This window comes from Bactrocera neohumeralis, unplaced genomic scaffold (assembly GCF_024586455.1).
Source record: "Bactrocera neohumeralis isolate Rockhampton unplaced genomic scaffold, APGP_CSIRO_Bneo_wtdbg2-racon-allhic-juicebox.fasta_v2 cluster11, whole genome shotgun sequence".
Lineage (NCBI taxonomy): Eukaryota > Metazoa > Arthropoda > Insecta > Diptera > Tephritidae > Bactrocera > Bactrocera neohumeralis.
The window spans coordinates 24,071,523-24,096,739 of NW_026089624.1; the positions used below are offsets into that span (position 1 = coordinate 24,071,523).

At 40.0% G+C, this 25,217-nt stretch overlaps 1 protein-coding gene across 27 annotated transcripts in view; it reads left to right on the forward strand.

Annotated features, from left to right (window-relative positions):
• Positions 1-25,217, forward strand: part of LOC126766223 (calcium/calmodulin-dependent protein kinase type 1-like) — a 130,856-nt gene that overhangs the window by 52,076 nt on the left and 53,563 nt on the right. For all 27 annotated transcript variants that reach the window (XR_007668733.1, XR_007668728.1, XR_007668736.1 and 24 more), the window contains one exon: positions 15,876-16,010. Coding sequence is in view for 4 of the 27 variants with exons in the window: in XM_050484117.1 (XP_050340074.1) it covers positions 15,876-16,010 (135 nt within the window). In the remaining 23 variants the exon portion in view is untranslated. The remainder of the gene's footprint in view (positions 1-15,875; positions 16,011-25,217) is intronic.

The window sequence follows — 25,217 nt, forward strand, 5'->3', positions numbered from 1 at the left end:
AGTACTGCTGCGAAAAGTTACGATATCTGAATCGTGAATCTTCTCTATGATATACGTTCTCTGCACGATGTTTACGATAAGGCTGAATCAGAGAACATAAAAAAATGAGAAGGTGCAACAAATTTGTATGATGCTCGTTTGCTGGGCTAATAGAGCTGAAAAACACCGAGTAGGGGATTCACCATTTATTAAAAACGATTGTTTGCATATACAAAATCGTCGAGAAAAACTGCAAGAAGTTAAACAGAAAATATAAATGTCATGTCACATACTATGCGTTTTTCTTATATTCACCAAATTTTATAAAGAAATCGTCAGAAGTTACATTTTTACACAATTGTGGTATATAGTAGTGGTATTAATAGTAGGCGAAAGATTGGCGAAAAAGTGATTTTCTTACCTTTTCAATATTTTTTGCCATTTTTGGTGTTACAAAATTAAAAAGTGCAAGTCCTTTCATTTTTGGTCTTGTGGCTTATATTTTTACAGAGCAATCATATCTTATAATCATATTTAACACAAAGTCTGCTAAATTAACGAAAATATTTATACCATATGGGGTAATTCGTTGACCACTTTTCGGCACTGGACTATAATAAATTCAATATTATTTGTTAGCTTAATTTTGATATCTAGTATTATCAGAGAACGTATATCATAGAGAAAGTTCACGGCGCGGAGAACATAAACACATTTTTGGCTAACAAAATGCGATGAACGTGTAGTTTCATCACAGCAAGCTCAGGAGGAGAAATTTTGAGTGGCGCGTAAAAAGAGCTGAGCATTCACTGAAAATTATGCTCAGAAATATACATATGTAGATTGCTACCACAGACGTATGTTGGCATTGTGCATATAATTATATACGTTTACGTGCAATCATATTAGTTGATATAATTTGCATATTTTTATGAATACATTGAAAATTGATAACATTATAATTGAATTATGCTATTTTCAAAGTAATATTTGTAGTTAAGGTACACATAAGAGTTACTTTTAAAATATTTCAAATGTTTGATAATATATTATAAAATCACAAATATGTATGTAGATATGCTATGACAAACTATCATAATATCCTAAAAACTTAATATATTACAATAATATTACATGTAAATTACATTTCATTTTAATTTTCATACGCCTCTACATATCAGGACACAATTACATATGCACATACATATGTATGTAAGTGCAACTCAAATTCAAATCATATTATCGTTTATTAGTAATACTTGTATAATGTGCGTGCATGTATGTACATTAGGGTGTCCGTTATTTACCAAATTGATTATTTTTGACGAGACGCCCCCTAAACATTTAGTTTTCCATCTAAAAAAAAATATCAGACCATAAAAAGCCCTTAATTTTCATAATGAACCTTGCCCCAAACACGATACATTTCCCATTGAAATTACATGAGATTTTGCCACTTTTTACGAATATTTTTTTTTCTCTGGAACTTTCTCGTTTGTAGGAATAAAAAAGTCATATTCTTGTACAGAATTGAATGCTCTACAAAATAAGTCTGGACAATTTTTCGATATACTCACTCCTTTAAAAGTTATTCAAGGTTAAAGTTAACTTCTGGGTATTTTCTGGAATTTTCGAACTTTTACGGAAGATTGATCTTTTTTTGGAAAATTCAATTGTTTATTCTAAAAAATATAATTTCTCTGAGATTACGCCAGAAAAACTCAGAAACATGAAGAGTAATTAATCACATGTTGTTAGCGATTAATAATAAGTTCATTTAATTTATATGAGTTATACTGTGCAATTTGGCATCAGCATTATCCAGGTACACGCTGCCCTATCTGGCATCACCATGATCAGGTGTTTCGGCATTTCTACCGTGGTTTGGGTCAGACCATTGTGCAGTACACAAAAACAACTAGAGGCACAATTATCAGGTGATGCGTTTTAGCTTGGCACATCAAAAAAATATTCAAATGTAACTAAGGAATGTTTAATAAAGGAAATCTGATGTACTCAAATGGTTTAAATTTAATTTGATTGGCAAATTTTTCTCATTTTTAATCTTATCTTGTAGAACTTAATAAGACAAGACAACAAAACGGATTCGATTTTTTGAAACCTGTAAAGCCTGTTCTAGATAAGAATCACAGTAGAGCCGGATTCATGACCAACAAAAAATTATATTTTTTAGAATAAACAATTGAATTTTACAAAAAAAATCTATCTTCCGTAAAAGTTCGAAAATTCCAGAAAATACCCAGAAGTTAACTTTAACCTTGAATAAATTTTGAAGGAGTGAGTATATCGAAAAATTGTCCAGACTTATTTTGAAGAGCATTCAATTCTGTACAAGAATATGACTTTTTTATTCCTACAAACGAGAAATTTCCAGAGAAAAAAAAAATATTCGTAAAAAGTGGCAAAATCTCATGTAATTTCAATGGGAAACGTATCGTGTTTGGGGCAAGGTTTATTATGAAAATTAAGGGCTTTTTTATGGTCTGATATTTTTTTTTAGATGGAAAACTAAAAGCTTAGGGGGCGTCTCGTCAAAAATAATCAATTTGGTAAATAACGGACACCCTAATGTACATGTACATACATATGTATGCATGTGTGTATGACATTGCTGAACAACAAATGTATACACAAACCTACATACACATATTCGTGCATATGTCAATATGTCTCCGACAAAAACTACAAACATTAGAGGTATTCTCTTGCTCTTGCAAGATTGCACGATAACACAAAAGGCAAAAATACTTTAACGAAATATTTTAATATATAAATTACAAGACCGGTTGTTTAAAGGTTTGTAATATTTTTTATTTCCCTTGCTTAGGAGCAAGGGCAGCCGTAAGAGTTAAGCGAGTAAATACAACTGAACTATTGTAGCGGCGACTACGCCTAAATACCTGTCTAAAAAACTGCACATGCTCTGCCGCGTGACTTGCCAGCGCAGTAGCAGCGATAGGTGTTTGTTGTTGTCACGCGCAACTCGTTGAGCGCGTCGTCAGCAATATCGTTGGCAGTGGAGTACCTGGCTTCTGTAGTTAGTAATTTTCGCACGCTCAGCTCCAGACGCATCGTCAGCGATTTCGGTGGAATTGAAATATTGTCCGGAAGCGTGTTGTTGCTCTTGCTCTTTGTTGGCTACTATGGTGTGTTAACTACTCCCCCGCTAGAAGAGGGGACGTCCACGGATCCCTTAAGAACGCTGTTCAATATTGCAATATTAGCACTGCGCTTCCGTACTTTGTAGATTATGTAGGCTGATATGCAAACAATAAAAAATACTATTGTTAAGGTGTAGGCTATAAGCCACTGAGACGACTGTGCTTCGACAAGCCCCCTCAACGATGCAATGTGTCTCAGATTTTTTTGGTTAATGTTGTGCAGGTAAGGAAGTGACAAGAGTGTGGTATGATTTGTCAGGTTCACAAATTGTGCGGGTGCGGCCTCGGGATGCGCGCGCACAATCTTCCTCCAGTTGGTGTACGTAGTGCCATTGATGGTAGCATTCTCTGTGAACTTTATCATGAATGTCCCATTCAAAATTACTGGCGGGGAGTTTCCCTCGCGAACTTCAACCAATTTATCATTTATAATAATTAAACCGTCGTCAATTTCTTCCACCGCTTCGATATGATCAGCTGTAATAGTCTGGCAGGACGCTAGGCGCTGGCTTAACAAATTCAACACGCAAGAGCTATTCATGTTTGACATTTGACAAAATATTGTTGATAAAGAATTTTTACAATTCGCTAGTTGTTGATATGTATTGTTGCATTTAGATACTACACTGGTCTCTATCATAATTGACTTAAAATTTTTTACAACTGGTTTAATCCTAATTTTCTTACAATTTTGTTCTACCATTGGGTATTTAATTACGAAATATATGTTATTATAATTTTGCAAAATTTTTAATTTTGAGACTGTTAGTAAATCGCTTATTGTAATATCTGTAGAGTGCTCGTTAGTTAGTAAATTTTTAACCTCATCACTATTTAACAATATTGGGTTAATCAATTGTATCTTACCCAAAGTGACGGAATAAAGAGCTGATTCTATTTCGTCTATTAAAGCTCTGTTTCTTGCTGATATCAAGTCAAAAAGATGTCCAGTGTCAATCTCATGCTGTTTGGTCGAGCTAATCAATTTGTTTACGGTGTCGGTTAACTGGTTAATCTTAACTTGGAGCTGGCTATTAATGTAAATCTGTTGCTCGTTTGCTTCAATCAGGGATTCTGCCCGCGTTTGAAGCTGGTTAAAGTCATCGAAATCGGGAGTTCCAGCTACGTATTTGAGAGCGGTGCCAAGAAAGTTTATGCTACGGGATTGTCGGTGATGAATTCTTAATGAATCTATTAATCGTAAAATGCGGTCTATGTCCAGTTGAACGGTTTTCCTGATGTGAGACTGCGGGAAATTCTCAAGAAGATTATGCGTTTCTTCGGCTATGTTCTCGTAAATGGTCAAATTCAGGTGGTGAATGATGTGTTTGTACTGGCGGTAAATTGCAACCTCCCCGTCCGAAATAGGAATGTAGACGGACTCAGTGAAATTTAGAATTTCTGACCGCGATAACGCAGCCACCATCAAAATCAGGAGCCTAATGATAAAACAAAATTATCTCAGATTACCTTTGTGAATTTGTTTTCCGTCGATAAGTACGGTTGTTCCCAGATCTTTTTGAACTACTTTTTCTGTGTATAATTTGCTAAGTTTGTTACCAAGTCTCCTGTTGGCCTTTATAAAGACCTTCTCACCTGGCTTAAAAATTTTTGTTACCCTTTTTCGGTTGTGGTAGTTAAGGTCAGAATTTTGTGCTTTGATCAAGCTGTCTTTGACTTCATCTAGAAAATTCTGTGTGTCAGAATGAATAATGTCAATGGGCCGTTGTCTTGTCACTGAATGAATTGTTCTATTGTATTTATATGCGGCGAGCAGTATAAGGTCGTTCGTGTCGTTTAAACCCTGGCCCAATTTAATGCATCTGCTAATTTCTGAAAGTGTGCCGTGAAACCGCTCTATCTGTCCATTCGTTGTACTATGGTGAGGCGGTGTTGTAAAAATCGAAATATTGAAATGATCTTTCAGTAGGGATTTTACAGTATTTGAGTTTAGAGATTTCTCATTGTCGCAAACAAAACTTTTGGTACTTTTGAAAAAATTTATGACACGAATTATAGGTTCCTTTATATCTGCTATTGATCTAGAAGCAATTGATTGGACTAAGGCAAATTTCGAAAATTTGTCTATGCAGGTCAAGTAGTGTTTGCCGTCCGTCGAAAAAATGTCTATATGGAGTATCTCACCAGGTTGGCTAGGAATCGGTGTGCGTCCTATTTCGGGGTTTGATGGATGGCGTTGGAACTTTGCTTCCTGGCAAATTTTACAGTTTACGATTATTTCCTTCAGCATTTTGCGCATATGCGGAAAATAGTAATCTCTCAAGACTTGCAGCACGTTTTCCTTAAGGGAGCGATGCGCTCTGCTGTGCTCTGTATGAAGAATTTCCTTTTGGTCGTCTTCATTAAAGATGTCCGTGACCAAAAACTTTGTGTGAACGAACTTCACGGCTGGATAATCATTTTTGATTTTGTTTTGGATTTTCCCAAGGACAGAAAGCTCGCAAAGTAATCCGTTAGTAGTATTGGGGTTAATGCAGTCCTTTATCTGTTCAAAGATTGCATCTATGTTTTGAAAGGTTATATGGTGCCTGATTTGTGACTTGAACAAAATTTTCGTGGTTTTTGAGCTTGTGGGCCCTTCTTCAAGGATTATCTGATTTTTAAAAGAATTGATGGGATTCGGAGACGTGGTGATAACGTCCGTTGACGATTCCTCGCTATGAGCCGTCTCGTCATCTGATGGGGGATCTGCTTTAGGGTCTAAGGTATTTATATGTTGTCTCGATAATGCGTCCGCCACAACGTTTTCCTTACCTGGCTTATAGTGGAATTTAGGTGAAAATTCCTCCACGAAAGCCCTCCATCGCTTTAGCTTAGCGTTCGGATTCTTGTCCGAAATCGAGAAGGTGAGGGGGTGATGATCCGTATAAATGTTAATGTTATTCGCACCATATAGGTAATTTCTAAGTTTCTGAAGAGCCCAAACGATTGCGAGGAGCTCTCGCTCATTGGTTGCATAATGTTTCTCTGCCTGAGATAAGGTTCGCGATATCATAGTAATAGGTCTGCCTCCCTGTGAAAGCACCGCGCCTAAGGCATGAGAGGACGCATCTGTGGTTAAATCAAAGGGTTTATCGTAGTCTGGGTAGAGAAGAAGGATATCCTCTGAGGACAAAATATTTTTAATTCTCTGGAAGGCTTTATGGGCTTCATCATCAAATACAATTTCTATTTTTTTAGAAACATTTGCGCCAATTGTTCCATTTTCACCCCCTAAATATTTTGTTAGGGGTTTGGCAATTTGCGCGTAGTCTTTAATGAAGCGCCGATAATAACCGGACAACCCTAGGAATGAGCGCAAAGCGCGCAGCGTTTTCGGAACTTCGTAGTTCACAATGTCCTGCACTTTCTCTTTTGATGTTCGAATGCCATCTTTGGAAACAACAAATCCAAGAAATTCAACCTCAGTTTTAAAGAACTGAGTTTTTTCCAAGGATACCCTCATATTGGCCGAGTACAATTTTTCAAGAATCTGGCTCACATCTTGCAGGTGTGTTTCGTAGTCACCGGAGAATATAATTATGTCGTCTATATAGACGTGACAGCTCCTACCGATTTCGTCTCTGAGGACGTCATCGATGGCGCGCTGGAAAATGCTGGGGCCGTTTTTCAGACCAAATGGTAACCTGCAAAACTCGTATTTTCCGTTGTTTACGGAGAATGCGGTTTTTCTCTATCCTTCTCCGCCAGCGTGATTTGGTGGAAACCGGATTTTAAATCTATAGTGGTGAAAAGTGATGATTTTCCCAGGTTGGCCAGAATGACCGAAGTATCGGGAATGGGGTATCTATCGCTGATGGTTTTCGCATTTAGTTTTTTGAAATCTATTACCATACGCATCTTCCTTTCCCCTGCCTCGTTTGTTCCTTTTTTGTACACCACCCACACTGGGCTGTTATAAGGCGATCGTGATGGCCTTATAATGCCATCGCGCAACAGATTACTCACTTCTTCGTTCACGAACGCGGAAGCTGCCATTGGGTATGGGTACGACTTGGCGTAAACTGGTTCGTTATCTTCCGTGCGTACGGTGGCTATGATATTTGTGTTGTATGGCAAGGACTCATTTGGGTCGGAAAAAACAGCAGCGTGTTTTAATTTCAATTGCTCGATGTCTTCATTGGCAATGATGCTGTTAACATCCTTACAATAGAAGTACATTAGTTTTTCTGAACAGCTCCTATAATTAATAATGCCCTTTTTTATGTCCAGTCTGGCGTCTATTTCTCGTAGAAGGTCATAGCCGATTATACCGTCGAAAGTATGCAGGGTCGGTAAAATGAAAAATGAGGTATTTGTATTGAAAATATTTATGGTGCATTTCTTGGTGACTTCGTTCTTGCCATGAATTGACGTAACAAAGAAGGGTGATGCTACATGTTTGATACCCTTCCAGTTGAATTCTTTAATGTAGTTTTTGGACGTACCTGTATCTATCAATAATTTTAATTGCTTTCCTCCGAATGTCCTGCTAACGTATGGTAGCAGGGATCTACCCCTAAAAAATTTATCTCGTCTGTAGTTTCTTCTTGGGGTGGACAGTCAGTATAAGAGTTCTCGTTGTATGCATGGTCATCAAAATATTCGGGTTGGTAATAACAGTTGGGATCCCCATTAATATCGTCCGTCACGGTACTTTGTCCTAAATGGTTCAAGCGTTGTATCTTATTTAGGTTAGCACGGTCACTATCGCGTTGTCTTTTCTGTGCCTGTTGAGTATCAGAAGTTATAATATTTCTCGGGTATTGGTTCCCGAAGGCTGTTCTTCCTGAAGGGAAATTCCTTGCGATAGGAGAGGAAGTTGATGGTTGTACCACTTGTGGTGCTGCTTTAAAATTGGAACCTATATTTTGCGTTGGATATCTGAGTTTAGAGAGGCTTGGATCCACATCCATTGGGGTGGGCCTGGAAATAGGTCTCTGTTGCGGTTGCCCGCCTGACTGCCTAAAGAAGTGAGGGCTTATTAACGGCATTCCGGTGAAATTGCGTGATTGCATGCCATTGGCTGGGAATTTAGTGTCTGAAAACCTCTGGGCAAATAATGAGCGCGTCTGGTTGGATTCCAGTTCTTGTGCGAGTGCCAAGGCCGATGCCATGTCAGCTGGCCTTGACGAAAATAGAATATCGCACAGCGGGTGGTTAAGACCCGATATGAACACCCTTAATGCGTCCTGACGATACTTGGTATTAAGCGATTCCAAGACGTCCTTCTTGTTTTCGTAGGTCATCAAATTTTTGTTGATAATAGCCGTTAGTTTCTTTCCCACCTCATCGTAAAATGCTGTAATAGATAGTCTTCCCTGCCTGAGGGTGGACATTTCTTGTTCCAATATGTAGACGGGTTTTTTGTCCGAGTAGGTAAAATCAAGCCTTGCTATTATGGCTTTGAAATTGAGAATTGTATTAAACGACGATAGTGTCGCATCCGCAGATCCAACTACTTTGTTCCTAATAATAGCCACTGCCTGGTAATGTTTTGAGCTGCCCTGCGCGTTTTCAAAAATTTTATACGCGGTATGAGCCGCCTGGCGCCACGACACGTATCGTGAATGGTCACCATTGAACTCTGGCAACGACTTTACAACATCCAGCGACTCATCGCACCTAACGGTGGGGTCAATTGCAATCTCCCTATACTCCTCTACCTGAACCGGTCTTTCGATTAGTGTTAACCTAGCGGTAAGTTCGTCAATAGTCGTTTGGAAGTCTCGTCTCGTCTGCTCCGTTGCTGTCCGCACAGCGGCACCCAGCACGGCGCGAAGAACATTTTCGTCCATGTTCCTTGATATTCCTTTTATTCTTTATTCACTTTAAAATTTTTTATTTTCAAATTAAAACAATTTTTACTTAAATTGATTTTTATATTAATATTTTTTAAGCTGATGCTTTAATTCAACGAATATGTCAATATCTCGAGCACTCTACTTACATAGATTCTTTCATATTGTAGTAATAGTAATAGTTTAGTCCCTCGATGGTTGTTAGTTTAGTCCCTCGATGGCTGTTAGTTTAGTCCCTCGATGGTTGTTAGTTTAGTCCCTCGATGGCTACGCCTCGGCTTGGCGTGCGTCCGAGCACCGCGGCCACGAAATTATCCTTTACAAGGATTTTGTTGTGGCCCCACGTTGGGCGCCAATTACAAGACCGGTTGTTTATAAGTTTGTAATGTTCTTTATTTCCCTTGCTTAGGAGCAAGGGCAGCCGTAAAGCTTAAGCGAGTAAATACAACTGAACTTTTTTAAAACTATTGCAGCGGCGACTACGCCTAAATACCTGTCTGAATAAACTGCACACGCTCTGCCGCGTGACTTGCCAGCGCAGTAGCAGCGATAGGTGTTTGTTGTTGTCACGCGCAACTCGTTGAGCGCGTCGTCAGCAATATCGTTGGCAGTGGAGTACCTGGCTTCTGTAGTTTGAAAAATAATTTTCGCACGCTCAGCTCCAGACGCATCGTCAGCGATTTCGGTGGAATTGAAATATTGTCCGGAAGCGTGTTGTTGCTCTTGCTCTTTGTTGGCTACTATGGTGTGTTAACTTACAATCCAGGCACAACGTTTTTTTTTAGTTGCTGGACCAGTAAAAAATAGTGAGTCTGCCGACAACGAGAACGAGAGTGGCAAATCCGATAGAGCGCAAAGTAGAGAATCTACTAATATTTTTTGCAAATTGGCAGAAAAATAAAGGAGCTCGAAAATATGATGTGCGGACAGAGACACATGAACCAAGCCATGCGAGAGCTTGTAAGCAGCATAACATACTTGTATGACAAAACAGAAAATCCCGAAATCCATTCGAAAATACTGATGGTAGGGAAAGCGTCACAAGTATCCCCCCAAAATACCCCAAAAAGAGCACGTGAGTCATCAGGCTTCCTACCACCTACTCGTACGAAGAAGGCGAAAAACATGATCCAAAAAGTGCAAGGAACCTTTAGTGAAGTCATCAAAACAAATATAAAAGGCACCACACCAAATAAACTAGCACCCGAGAAATGGGTAGAAGTGGGAAAAAAGAAGAGGCCCATGGAGAAGAGAATTAGGTCGAAACCAGACGCTATAATTCTAACAAAAAAGGACGGAGCCTCGTATGCAGACATCCTCCGTAAAATTAAAGGTGGCAGTGGCCTCGAGGAATTGGGTTCAAACGTGACCTACATCAGGAAAACTCTCAAAGGAGACCTGCTCCTAGAGCTAAAAAGCCAAGGAAACAAGAGAGCTGAAACTTTTCAAAGCGCCCTAGAGGGAGTGGTTGGCGAGATGGCTGTAGTACAACCAAAAACACACAACGTCACTATAATGTGCAAAGATCTGGATTAGAAAAATCTGGAAGAAATTTGCTGCGCATTACAAAAAGAGTGCGGAATACAAAACATAGGGCTAGCTAATGTTAAAAATATGCGGAAAACAAGAAGCGGCACTCAAATAGCCCTTATATCCCTGCTTGCCCAAGATGCCAAAACTGCCCTTAAAGTTAGCAAAGTAAAGATTGGGTGGTCGATCTGTCGCCTCCGGGAGATCCTCCCTGTTTCCCGCTGTTACAGATGCTTCCATCGAGGCCAGGCGTAAATGTTGCAGTCTGATCGACAGGTCCTCTCTTTGCACACGTTGTGGAAGCGCGGGACATGTTGCAAAAGTATGTACTAACACATCGAGTTGCATGCTCTGCAAAGGAGAACATTCGGTTCTAAGTACGACTTGCCCTAAATACGTGGAGTTGCTTAAGACAATGGAGAAATGAGAATATTGCAGCTGAACCTAAACCACTGCGCTGCAGCACAAGCCCTGCTGTAACAAACCGTAATAGAAAGCAACATTGATGTCGCCTTACTGAGTGAGCAATATTCCCAACGTTCGGAAAGCACTTGAATTACAGACAGAAGTGGCAAAGCAGCAATATGGTCCTGTAATAGACAAACATTCACATCTTGCTGCAGAGAAGCAAAAAATGGCGCAAATAGGGGGAATTTATTACGTAAGCTGCTATGCTCGTCCCAGTGCGTCCGTTAGAGAATTTGAAGACTTCCTTCTTCAAACCATCGTGGGCGCCCAGTTTTAGAATTCCTGAGCCAAACCAACCTCACAATAATGAACAGTGACACAAAAAATACTTACCAAAAAGGAAATAAAGGCTATGTAATAGATCTGATGTTTGCAAATGATGCACAAAGCAGACACATTAAGTGGAAGGTGTGAGACATGTTCACAAATAGTGACCATATGGCAATCATCGCAGAAGTTTTATTCTCTCGAGACCAGGAACCCCCACCAGTAACACTACACATAAACGAAGCTGGAGGCAAACAGATTTTGACACTGACGCTTTTGAGACAGTCTGGAGTGCAGCAATAGCATCAGGCGAAGGCGGCGTCCACTTAGTAACCGCATTGCAAAGGGAACTGATAGCAGCATGCGACGCTACAATGCGAAGGACAAAATGTCACAATAAGCGAAGACCTGCATACTGGTGGAATAAAGAAATTGCCACGCTGAGAAAGCTCTGTCACTCAGCCCGACGTCGCCTACAACGCAATCAAAATTGCGAAAACGAAAACCGTCTCAAAGAAGCTTTTAACACGGTGACTGCCAACTACGAGATAACTCGTAGTATGATTTTCCTTCCAGGAAGCCAACTACGAGTTATCTCGTACTACCTAAAACTACCACTTTTTGTGTAGTTACGAGTAAAAGCGTATTATAATAGTGTTAGTATCGATGAATGGCTTCTGGGAAAATAAAAAAAATTTTGGGTTTGGCTTCCGTGAGCTTTTTTTTTTATTAAAAAAAAAAAATTATGGAAAAATTCATTCAATACAATGGAAAAATTAACTCAAATACAATAAATAAAGCAATATATTATTGTTTGTGGTAGTTTTTAAAACAATCTTCCACACAAAGGGCTGGCTTCTCTGGACAGGCTGGACAGAAGTAACGCGTTTCTCGGCGTTTTTTTTCTTTGGTACACACAAGACATGGCTTTGTCGGACGCTGTTTTTTTTCATTGGTGGTAAAAACTCTAAATAATGAAGCTCTTTAGATCTATTTTTTTTTTAAGTGGTTGAAAATCTCCAATCAACGCCAAGACGAATTCTTCTCTGAACTTTCTCAGTTTTATTATAGATGAAGTTACTTTTTGGGAAATTCTGTGAGCATTTTGTATATATATCTCTATAATATGAAATGAAACCTTTTTGTGCCATCTAATAGTCTTTCTTAGAGATGAGTAGTACGAACTCATTTGATCTGATCGGTCAATGCCAGGCATTCCATTATTGTAATCTCGAATTATATTCGGTTTCATAGAAATTGTTCCATTGCGATTTGGCACCTCTACCATTTCAATAGCGTGCATATTTGAAATGGAAAGGCCTTCTCGTTTGTCTTTCCATTTGCATACAGTAACCGGACCATTTGTCTGCCAAAAACACTCCCCTCTTTTTAGTTTACGATTTACCACATCTTTGGGGTTTCCTTTTTTGTTACTTCGTAGGGTTCCACACACATAAGTTTTTCGTGTATATAACAGTTTTGTAAGACTAACTGAATTGTAAAAATTATCCATGTAAAGCGCGTAGCCTTTATCGAGATAGTCCTGAAGTAAATGGAAAACAACGTCAGCAGTGTGACCTACATTATGGGTAGTTCCCTTAGATTTTCCGCTGTAAATTTTTATTTTTATTACAAGACCGTCGGACTCACATAGTTCATATAGTTTGCCACCATATTTGTGTTTTTTATTTTTTATGTATTGGCGGAAAAGCAATCTTCCCCGCCATAGCATCATGGATTCGTCAATACAAATATTTTTACTTGGTACATAGTTTTCACGCATAACATCGTTGAAATGATTTAGGATTGGTCTTACCTTGTATAATCTGTCGGTAGATGGTTGTGAGTTATCAACCAAATGAAAATAACGAAGTATCAACTGGAATCGATTGCGGCTCATATGTGTGCGTCAAAAGTTTACATTATCTAGCTTGTTTGTGGTCCAGTAATGTTCTATTGTTGGAAAAGTACAAGGTCCCATTTGCAATAAAAGTGCAATAAAAACTTTCATCTCTGTAGCACTTACGTATTGCCAATTTGATATCCTTTTAGATTTTTTTATAGCATTTTGATTCCCATTTTCCAATGTTGCAATTTCTTGCATAGCATATAAATTAGTTTGTTCTACCAGTAATGCAAGAAACTCATCCGAAAAAAATAAATCCACCAGCGTTTTTACCGCGAAATTTGATGTATCTAATTTCACACCAACATTATCTTCGAAAAGAAATAATTCAGGATTATGTTGAACATTTGTCCACAAATCATCATTCTCATTTGACGTTGTTGCTTGAAAATCGTCGTCATTATTATCGGATAGCTTCATCTCCACTATCACTTGTATTTTCAGAAGGCTCATAAATGTCCTTACTACCATCGCTGCAATCATCTTCTGAATCACTTAGATTTGCGTTGTACTCAATTTCACTTTGATTCAGTGACCTTTTCCTATCCAAATTGGGTTCTTGATAATTATAACGGTAATTTTAGATAATGTTTATAAATCTAAAAGAAAGAAAATAATAATAAAATTATGATAATTTTTAATAAATAATAATAACTATAAAACAAAATACTATAGAAAAAAATGATGTTTTTTAGGAAAAAAAGGACCTACCTACTACGAGATAATTCGTAGCGTTCTTTCCCAGACAACTACGAGATAACTCGTAGGTCCTTTCTCCTTAAAAACATCATTTTTGATTTTTGATGATACCAATGATCTAGCAATAGAGTTTTTAGTGATATAATGTGAAAAAATCAAAATGTAATTTTTGGACAGTTTTCAGAAAATGGCTTTGGCAGTCAACAGGTTAAAAACCAGAAGAAGCTTCTAAAGTCAGCTATAATACGTAGCAAGAGAAACTGTTTTGAAAAGATCTGTGAAGATTGACCCCTGGGGGACAGTTTATAAAATATGTATGTCCAAATTCCAAAATAAGCGGCAGCAACCCAAATGCGCTCCGTTTGAAGAAAAAGTCGTCGAGGCATTATTTTCGACACACGCTAGCGCTGTCCGACGAAACGAAGCTGCTGAATCACCCCCACTGGTTACGGAAGAAGAACTATTGGCCATAGCTAAAAGAATCAAAAACAAAGAAAGCGCCTGGCATCGATGGGATACCAAACAGAGCTCTAAGGGTAGCCATAATCTCAACGCCCACTCTTTTCGCAAAAATGTGCAACGCATGTATAAAAGAAGGGATGTTCCCCGATTCCTGGAAAGTCCAGCGCCTGGTTTTAATCCCAAAACCAAAAAAAAAACACCAGATGAACCTTCTTCGTATCGACCTCTGTGTATGCTCGACACAATGTTCAAAGTGTAGGAAAGCATAATAAGAAACCGCTTGAAGATTGCAATCCAGAAGGCCGGCGGACTATCAGAAAGACAATGCGGCTTCGAAAACAAAGGTCTACTATCGAGGCACTGAAAAGTTGTCGACACTGCGAAAAGAGCAGTAAGTGGAAAAAGATGGAAAGGTGGTACAAAGGTGCTGTCGATTCCGTTTTGTAGTCGTCTGTTTAACCTTGGCAATACGTATCTTCAAGGTTAAGACACCGACAGCTTTCTTCAGCACCTAATTAAACTGAAATTTGTTTCTAGGAAGCTAATTATAAAAAACCTTAAAACTGTTTTTAAAATTACCAAGTGCAATACGGTATTAAAAATTACAAATTTTAGTAGTTGTGTAATTTATATACTTATATTACGCGTATACTTTAAGTGTCGTAATTATAAATATATATGATTCTACCAAACTTATATGCATTTGTTATAGGATAATTTGAATGTTATCATGTTTAAAGCTTGCCCTCCATGTAATTCAGTGATTTCTTGGATGGAGCCACTTTACTTTAATACTTATTAAACTTGAAGAGAAGATTGAAAATGGAAAAAAGGCACATAATGAAAAATCACTAAAAATACAATCGAGATAGATTTGGGGTTATTTAACTCATTTCCGACCATAGATCCACTGCATTGATTTCATTTCAACTTTTTATTTTGCTTATAATAAAAAAACACTCGATGCTTAAAAATTTTTTGAGATTGTTAAATTGAGCAAGTTTAATCACGGATTCGGAAGATGCAAATCGCATACAAGTATTTATTTCGACATATCTCTTTCATTTTTTCGACTTGGGATATTTCAGGTGCTGGTCGAAAAATCGGCCATGGCTGTAAATGGGTTTAGGTGTAAAATCGGGTTAATACTATCCCATCTTACCATACTACATAACGACTTTCGTTTGTCTAGGGTGCGTTCCAAGTAAACATGATTTTAAAACAGAACCACTTCTACCTTTGTTCAAATGGATTTTCGGCAAAATCAATTTAGTTTATTCAAAATAGTCTCCTTCTGCTTCAATACAGCTTTTGCACGGTCCCAAAAGCATGTCGAATGTGTTTTTAGCTCGTTGGCCACATTATGACCGCCAGTATGCCGTTACAAGCCTTTCGAATGGCCTCTACGTCACCTGCACTTTCTTTCGTAATGCAAATGCATTTTTCAAAAAGGAGAGTATTTCTTTGGCATTGATTCCTCAACTTGCACCCGACTTCCCTTACTTGTTAATGTGTATATTCTAATATTGATTTAGTACGTTTTTAACTAAACTATAAAAAATTTCCTGACTCTATTTTTAGAGGTGCTTTTTCTGAAGTACGCCTGGCTGAGAGCAAAGAGAACCCTGATGAACATTTCGCAGTTAAGATTATCGATAAAAAGGCGTTAAAAGGAAAAGAAGAATCACTTGAAAATGAAATTCGGGTACTAAGGAGGTAAGAAACTTTTTAGTACATACATGTATGGATTGTAGGATGGAAGTATGAAAATTTCAATTTAATAGAAGTTACACGAAGGTAAATCAGCCGAATGCAGTGGTTGCGGCACAATATTAGTTGAAAATGTGGCGAAATGATCACGAATAAACAATGCAGTATTCGATGGTGCATTATCGCACTTCTTTGTTCAATAAATTCAGACATAGTAAAAATAGAAGAATTCACTTTTAGAGCCTCACAAAACGACGCGTATCTCAAATACTAATGAATATTTTGACGTGAAATTTAGCATACAGTCTTTAACAGTACTACCAGGTTAGGTTAGATTGCTGATCAGATATCGCACGTGGACTAATAGATGCCTTAATTTCTACACCCGCCAGTTCGGTAGGATGTCTGCCCCAAGTGTCTAAGTCTTGACCTCCCAAACTCGGGACAGTCGAGAAAGAGTAGCCAGCACCTCCTTCTTGACTGTTTCTATCGCATCTTCTGCATACGGCGTCCGGTAAAATTCCCAGTTCTACAGCATGTATGTCAATAGGGCAGTAGCCCGTCAAGAGCCCCAAAAAGATCTCCTGCGATCTATCGTGGGCCAAAAGGTTTTTGTGACCGCGCAAGTACCAATGCTGGCCCAGCGTTGACCAAGCATCCGCGAGGCCCAGCTATCCAGTGGTAGGACACAAGAGGATGCAGGAGCACCGGACCCGTTCCCATTCTACCTATAACGATTTAGGGCGCCTTTCCTTGCTAGCGCATCAGCTTTACAGGTACCTGCGATTTCGCTGTGGCCCGCACCCATACAAGTCTTATAATAAATACTTTCGCTGCCAGAGACCGTGACGCCAGACCCTCTTCAACCAACCTTGAACGCACTGTAAATAAGTTCAAGGCTAGCTTCGCCGCTCTGCTATCTGAGTGAATGGTCGCTTCTCTGAAGGTGGACATTCTCCGGAGCAGCAAATCTGCTACTACCTTGATGGCTGCAACCTTAGCCTGAAGGACACTGCAATAGTCGGGAAGTCTGAAACTGGAGTTGATAGAGAGCTCCTGACTGTAAACCCCTCCACCAACCTTCCCCCCAAGCTTTGACCCCTCCGTAAAGAAGCTTACTGCCTCTCTCCTCCAACGGCTTCCCGGTATGCAGTGAAAACTTGTAAGGATATGTGAGTGTTCAGATACACGCTCCTTTAGTAACCCAGATTCTCTGAGCCTGAAAGGCCATTTTGCGGCCATACACCTTCCGGCGATGTCCACGGGCGTTATGTTCAGAATTGCATTAAGTGCCATGGTTGGGGTGGACCTTAATGCACCGCACATGCTGATGAGCGCAGCCCGTTGAACGCTCTCGAGTTTCTTTGCAAGTGTGGTTTTCTGTAAAGCCACATAAAGACTCCATGGACCATTGCGTGCTTGACTATGGTGTCATGGAGTCAGAGGACCACCTTCGGTGAGAGGCCCCACCTCTTGCCAATAGCTCCTCTACAGCAGTATAGGGCAATCGATGCCTTTTTGTCTCTCTCCTCGATGTTCGGCTTCCATGAAAGCTTCTTGTCCAGGATGAGCCCTAAATACTTCGCTGTATCCGCCGGCTGCAGGCGAATACCTCTCACTTGCGGCAACAGTGCCACCGGAATCTTATATCTTCTACTAAATAAAACCATTTCTGTGTTATTTGGGTTGACGGCGAGTCCACTTCCTACCGCCCATTTTGTTACAACGCTGAAATATCCCTGCGTCAACTCATACACGGTGCTATGAAACTTTCCTTTGACCATAAGTGCTACATCGTCTGCATAGGCAATCACCCGACAAAAAAGATCCTCTAGTTTTTTGAGAAGGTCGTTAACGGCTAGGATCCATAGAAGAGGAGAAAGAACCCCACCTTGAGGGGTTCCCCTGCTCACTCTGTCGCACAGAAGACTGAAGATGAGGTGCTTGAGGTTCGATTCAACCCCAAGACCATCTAGAGCAGTTACGACTGCCTCCAGCAGGACATTGAAAGCTCCCTCAATATCAAGGAAGGTCCCAACAGCGAAGTCTTTAGCCTTAATGGCTTCCTCAAGCCACAACACGATAGAGCGAAGGACAGGGTCCACCGACCTGCCGTTACGATACGAATGTTGCGCTCCTTTTAGATAGGCTCTCGGAATGCGCCTCCTTAAATAACAGGCCATCACTCTCACCAAAGTTTTAAGCAAAAAGGAGGAAAGGCTGATGGGTCTGAAATCCTTGGCCATGGGAGCCCTTGCCAGCCTTCGGGATGAACGCAACTCTTACTCGCGTCCAGGCCCCCGGAATGTAACCTAATCTGATGCAGTTCGCATAGATCGGTGCCAACCAGCTGCATGACACCTTAACAGCCTGCTGCAGCTGCGCTGGTATGATGCCGTCCGGTCCCGGGAACTTGAACGGTTTGAACGAATTTATCGCCCATGTGTAGCTTATCTAGAAGGTCGGCAAAGGCCGTGCAGTCAACATGCAACACTCCTAGAGATACCTTCGCAGAGGACGTGTTGATAGGGAAGTGAGCATCAAGGAGCATCTGAAGTGTTTCTTCACTGCTCAGGGCCCACTTCTCATTTACATCCTTGAGATAACCCAGGGACACTGGGTTTTTTGCGAGAATATGCCTGAATCTGGAGGACTCGTGATAGCCCCCCACTTTTTCGCAAAAGCTCTTCCACGAGATTCTCTTAGCCTTTCTTAACTCGGACTTGTATATCGAAAGTCCTTTTTTATACAACGCCCAATCGTCAAATATCTCACTCCTACGGGCCCTGTTAAATAAGCGTTTGCAGGACGCCCTAATTTCCGAGAGATCCATTGTCCACCATTGAGGTTTCCCTCTGCTCTTCGGTGTTTTCAGTGGACAGGAGCTTTCAAGTGCAATATTGCACGCCGAGCTGTAGACTTCGACCCACCCATCCACCACATCGGAGGGGGCCAACGCGTCCACCACCGGTCCGTGTTCCTAGGATTTCTGAAATAGGTAAAAGAAATACCGTTAATTCATTCCTGACCAGCATACAGGCTCTATTTCTACCTGCATCTTTGGTCGCCAGCAGTTTATGGCTCTTCGTCCTCAATCCAGAGATCCCGTTACCAGTTAGCCACGGTTCCTGGATCACGACGACATCGGCTCCGTCTTGCTCCAGACGAAGCAGTAGAATGGCGGAGGCCGCCTTTGCGTGTTGGAGGTTAATCTGGAGGAATTTCATCCTTCAGACTCTTCTCTAGGAGCGCCAGTGCAGCGGCTATGTCGTGTTCGACCCTCACCTCCTCACACAATTGTTCGAGGCTGAAGACGGAGTCCCCGATCGACGAACCGCCTCCAGAACTCCACGTCCGAGAGGCTTGGCTCGCTTGACCATCACTAACGCCGTCTACCTTCTCCCCCGCATCTGCAGCTTGGGTGCCATTGGCCTGGTATCCGTCGGGAGTACCTTAAGCACTACCATTTCGAACCTATAGCTGATGGCTCCCTTGGTTTTGCTGAGAGGATCGATGGATTCCGCATTAAGCATTATCAGCGCCTGCCGATATGGTTCATCGGTTCTCTCCAGCCTTATAACCCTCCAGTCATGCGTGGGAAGTGAGGGGTTGCAGAACCTGAGGACTTCCTCGATCTCATTCTCAGTGACAGGGTCGGCTGGCAGCCAGGGCTCGCGTCTAGGACGAAGAGGAAGATCCGCTTTGTTCACGGCTTCCAGTCTGGCTCCCTACCGAACCTCCCACATCTGACAGACTGCCTCCTTATATAAGATGGCCGAACTTTCATCGGCACATCTTGTCAGCTTGTACAGCCCATGGTGCCAACCGGCACTTACACATTTTGGGGGTGGCCCAGAGTTTCCCTTAATCACCTTGAGGAAGACTGAAGAGATAGCCGCCGCTACTCTCTTCCACTCTTCGTGGGAGATAGCACCGTCCTCCCTGCTGCGGTTGAGCACACCAACTAATATTGCATCAGCGCTTTTAACAAATTCGCCAAAAGTTAGCGCAGCCCCCATTCGTGGTTTTTTTTTTTACCAAGGGAGGTTTCTCCCTCATGTGACCTTTGAGGCTTAGCCGCTGGTTCAGATCTTTTCGTTTCAAATCGTGCCCTATCGGTCTCGCCCTCACTCAGCACCTTCTTGGCCCACTCAAGCGTATTAGCATGCTGTTCAGATACCTGACCAATATGCTTACCACCGTAGCGTTCCACGATTTTTGCCGCAAACCGACGGTCCTTCAGCTTCCTAGCTATAGCTCCCTTGCCAATGCCGCCTGTGGATTCCTTCATAATTCTAGCAGAAGTTCCTCTGCTAGAGATAGCGATTCCGCCGTGTATGAAGGCTCCACCCTTCACTACCTCTTTTGCCGGCTTCTCCCATCCCGGCGCGTGATTAGGAGACTTCTACCGAGGTCTTAGTCTTGTTGCTGCAGCTACCCAGCGACGGTTTCATCGCCACGGGAGAGCAGCCCCGCCTGGGACAGATCTGGGTGTCGACTTTGACATCCCTTCACCTCCTTTCGTTGATGGGTCCCCACTTAGAGCCGGTATTCGACCCCCGGAAAGGTAGTCGCCTTTTATGGTCCCAAGGTTATCTCAGTGACGAGGCCAAGGCGAGGGTTGACGTACGCCCTTATGAGGCAGTACGTTCAGAGTCGACCAGCGTAAAGAAGAAGTCCTCTCAACTTACATCTACCACGCCAACTTAACAGCGACGGGAGCAGGATTTTAACGGGACGGAGGCACTTGCGACATTAGCCCGACAGCCCACCAGCTCAGGGTTCTAACAAATCCAAATAAGTTTTCCTACTCAAAAAGCAGTTCGATGCCAAAAAGTCGTCTAGGAGTTGTAAGGCCGTGAAGCCCGCAGGCCATTTAGCTTTACCCAGGATGCACCAGCGTGGAGGCGACCTGCACTACTACCAACTTTATATATGTATGTACATACAGTGTCTGGCATAAGTAACAGGTCAGTTGAAAAGTTTCCGGCCTATCATAGTAAAACAACTTTGTTTGACGACGAGAATTTCTTCCCAGCGAGCATTTTTTTGAGATTTGAGAACAGGAAATAATCGCTGGGCGCCATATACCGTCGATGTCGAAACAATTCGAAGTCCAATTCATTAATTTTTGCCATCGTTTTCACTGAATGTGACACTCTGAACGGCGTATTATCTTAGTGAAACAGCACTTTCTTTTTTTTTCTAGTGCGTCCGTTTCTCGCCAATTTCGCCTTTCAAATGATCCAAAAACGATAAGTAATAGTCGCTGTTAATAGTCATTCCTTTTTCAAGGTAGTTAATTAAAATTATTCCATGCGCGCCCCAAAATACAGACGCCATAATTGCGCGTTTTTCCACGCCTTGGAGTAGGTTCATCGTGTTCAGTCAACTCGGATGACTGTTGATATAAAAGGTACCCTACAATACAGTTTTATTTCACTATGCGTATAAATGTACGAAATACAAAACTAAATATTCAGATGTTATACATATGTATATTCCAAACTAAGAAAAATATTTATTTTAACCCTTTCGCCTCGTTTTTTTCTTGTTTTCAATTAAAAAAACAATATTTAGTTATACATTTTTGGTACTCTAACCAAATATTGTATTACAAACGGCAAGGTCAATAAAATGATCTTTGAACTTTGAGAGTCAATTTCCCTGAACGAATAGAAATTCGGTAAAGCGAAACAAGTCTATTTTATTTACGCACTCATGTTTTTATTGTACATGGCACGAAATTTCGCCGGTGGAATTCAAATATTATTTTTGTTCCGCACAAAATTGTGAAACTTCATTTATACATTCTGTACCATAAATAACTGATGCAAGCCTTACAACTCTTCTATAAAGCCATTTTAAAACGAAAATTTTGTTGTTTATTTTTATTCTATAGTCACAACTGCCACTATCAATATTTTTAAGGTCCTTTTCGGAAGCAAGTGGAGCTTTACCCATTCTATTGCTCCGAATCGTGCCTGTGGCCCAAAATCTATGTTGCTGCAAAATTTTTATCAAATGGAGGGTTGTGAAATAATTATCAAAGTAAGTTTTAAAGTTTTTGTTCCTGGGAATCGTTTTTGACAAATGAATAGCAATGTCTGAACAAAAGGCTAGTTTGAAGTCTCATACAACCGTATTTTTCTCCTGATAAATTTCTATATCATGTATAATACCAATTTGAGCTGAATAGGCAAACTATTTGTATTCCCCATTTTATTGGTTTCTGTGACATATCACAAACATCTACATCTACATTTTTTATAACTATTGTAATAATTCTTGAAATGTTATTACATAGAAATACTAATCGGGGATAACCAATTACTCCAATCACAATTTCAAGCGTAAAAGATTTATAATTTATAAACGGAACACATAAATTTTCTTAAAAGTACCATCAACATTTTGCTTTTTAACACTGGCCTCAGCAGCTAAGGCATCTACTTACCTCAAGATTTCCGACACTAATTTCGCAAGGCCCTTGGCGAGATAACTCTTATTCTACAAAGGTTTTGTTCCTTTCAAAAGAACCAAACAAATCAAATAATAAATCAGATTTCAGATTTTTGAATCTTCTAAATCGCAGTTGTCCGACTCATGAAAGTCATTCACATTTTTTTCATTTTTTCATTTCATTTTCACATTTTATTATCGCAAAAATGATCTTTATAATCAACAACTAAAACAACAAATGTCACCGCTTCTACTCAATTCACTGTTACTACTACATATTTTTTTGTTTCTTTCAGTAAAATTGACCAAGTAAAGTTTGAAGAATTGTAGAAAGATATAGAAAATTTTTGAAAAAAAAAAAAATATGACATCAATTTATACAACTCTTTATTTATGTTATTGAATTTAAGGGTCTATACCAGTGTAACGCATGAAAAAGTACTCGGTTGAATATTTCGAACTTATTTTAACGTAATAACGTATATTTTCAGCTATATTTTAAGATTTTTGTTTTAAGAAAAATGTTGAAAAATATCGGAGTTATGGGCTGTCTTCGGCGGTGCCAAAAAAAAGTGCCCCAACTGCTGGCGTGATTCCGGCCGAATGAGTAGCTGAAACAAAAAAATTTTGAAAAGTTTACTAAACATAAAAATATTTTCTATACAATGACCTACGATCTTTGAAAAATATCAAAAATTAACAAAATGGCGTAATTTTGAAAAAAAAAATCGTTTTTTTAGGTAAAAAATTGTCGTTTTTTAATGCCAAATTGACAATTTTCAACCAATTAAAAAGATCGTAGGTCATTGTATAGTAAATGTATTCAAAAATACTCAGTTTTAATTTGAAATCGATCGGTCAATTTTTCGTTGAGTTATGACGTCAGCAATTTTGAAAAACGTCGTCTCGAGAAAAACGCGTTTAAATTTTCACTTATATATGTTTGCACCTCCGAGCGCTTGCTCTTTAGAACGCTGCCATCCAAAAACTATTCAAGATACGACCTTCCCGATTTCACAGGATATTAATGGAAGTATAAGCAATCGAAAAAGCAAATAAAAAAATTTTTTTTTTGAAAGTGTCACACTGGTATAGCCCCGTCGGAAAAATTTTTAATACCGTGATGCGCATCACCAAAACTTATCTTTTTTTGCTATAAGCTTACAAAAAACCAATATTTATAAAATTTAAGATTCCATGACGATGGAGCAGACGTTCCATTGCATACCATGAATAACTGTATAGCAATTACCCGTCTTAAGAATAGAAAAGCGGCGAGCACCGAAGGATTGTAGGTCGAGCTAGGAAGAACTGATAAGGAGCTACATCAGCTTCGTTGTAGAATATGTTCGGACGAAAGCATGCCCGACGATTGGAATTTATGTACTCTGCCCAATCTACAAAAAGGGAGATCAACGACAACTAACGTGGGTAAGCGTCGAGCGTATTGCCTGAAATATTAAGGCCCACCGTCAACAGACTGATTGATTATCAGAGTGGATATAAGCCTGGAAAATCAACAACTGACCAGATATTCACCATGCGCCAAATCTTGGAAAAGACCCATGAAAAGATAATCGACACGCAGCACTTCTTCGTCGATTTCAAAGCTGCTTTTGACAGCACAAACAGGAGCTGCCATTATGCCGCAATGTCTAAAAAAACCCGTCAGGATCGGGAAGGACCTCTCCGATCCCAAACGATGCTTAAGACAAGGCGACCCCCTTTCGTGCGACTTCTTTAGTCTAAATGGGAGAAAATAATTCGAACTGCAGAACTAAATAGAGTAGGTACCATCTTCTATAAGAATGTACAACTGCTGGCCTACGCCGATGTTTTTGATGCCGTTGGTATCAACATCCGCGCCATTAGTTCTGCTGTCTCCAGGTTGGACAGAAAACCAAAGCAAATCGGTCTGGTTGTGAGCGAGGGTAAGACGAAATATCTACTGTCATCAAACAAACAATCGTCGCACTCTCGACTAAGCTCCCACGTCACTGCTGACAGTCATAACTTCGAAGTCGTAGATAATTTCGTCTACCTTAGAACCAATTTTACCACCAACAAAATGTCAGCGCAGAATAACTCTCACCAACAGGTGCTACTTCGACCAGAGTGGGCAATTGAGAAGTAAACTCCTCTCTCGAAGAGCGAAGATCCAATTATATAAGTCACTCATTATTCTCGTCCTGCTGTATGGTGCAGAGGCATGGACGATGGCAACACTGATGAGGCGGCGTTATGAGTTTTCGAGAGAAAGGTTCTGCGGAAGATTTATGGTTCTTTGCATCCTTCATTCCAGCAGACTGAATAATCTGAAATAAGAAAAAAATGCAAGTTAATCTGTAAATAGATGGCTATCGCCGGAAGGATATTTTACAAGTCTTGTAAATTCATGAATGCTTTTAAACAGTTCATGATATTTTGCGATTACTTTTTATGAAAAAAATGGTTAACTATTTTTCAAAATCCTAGTTCGAGTGATAGCCAATATGTGATGAATCTACGATTAAAATTTTTTCTCTAATTTGCTCGAATTCAGAAAGAAATGGAGGTTGGTTCAGATCTTGATGGATGTGTACTCCTGTACTGTTTTTTCGATAAGTCCAAGGCGATTCTTGTCTTGGAAGATAATATTCAGCGCGTTATTACTATTATCTACGGCTTCAATTGCAGCAAAAAGTCGTCGAAAATCTTTTTTAAATCTTAATGGCAAACCCTTATTTTTATGATAAAGTTAAATTTGATTTG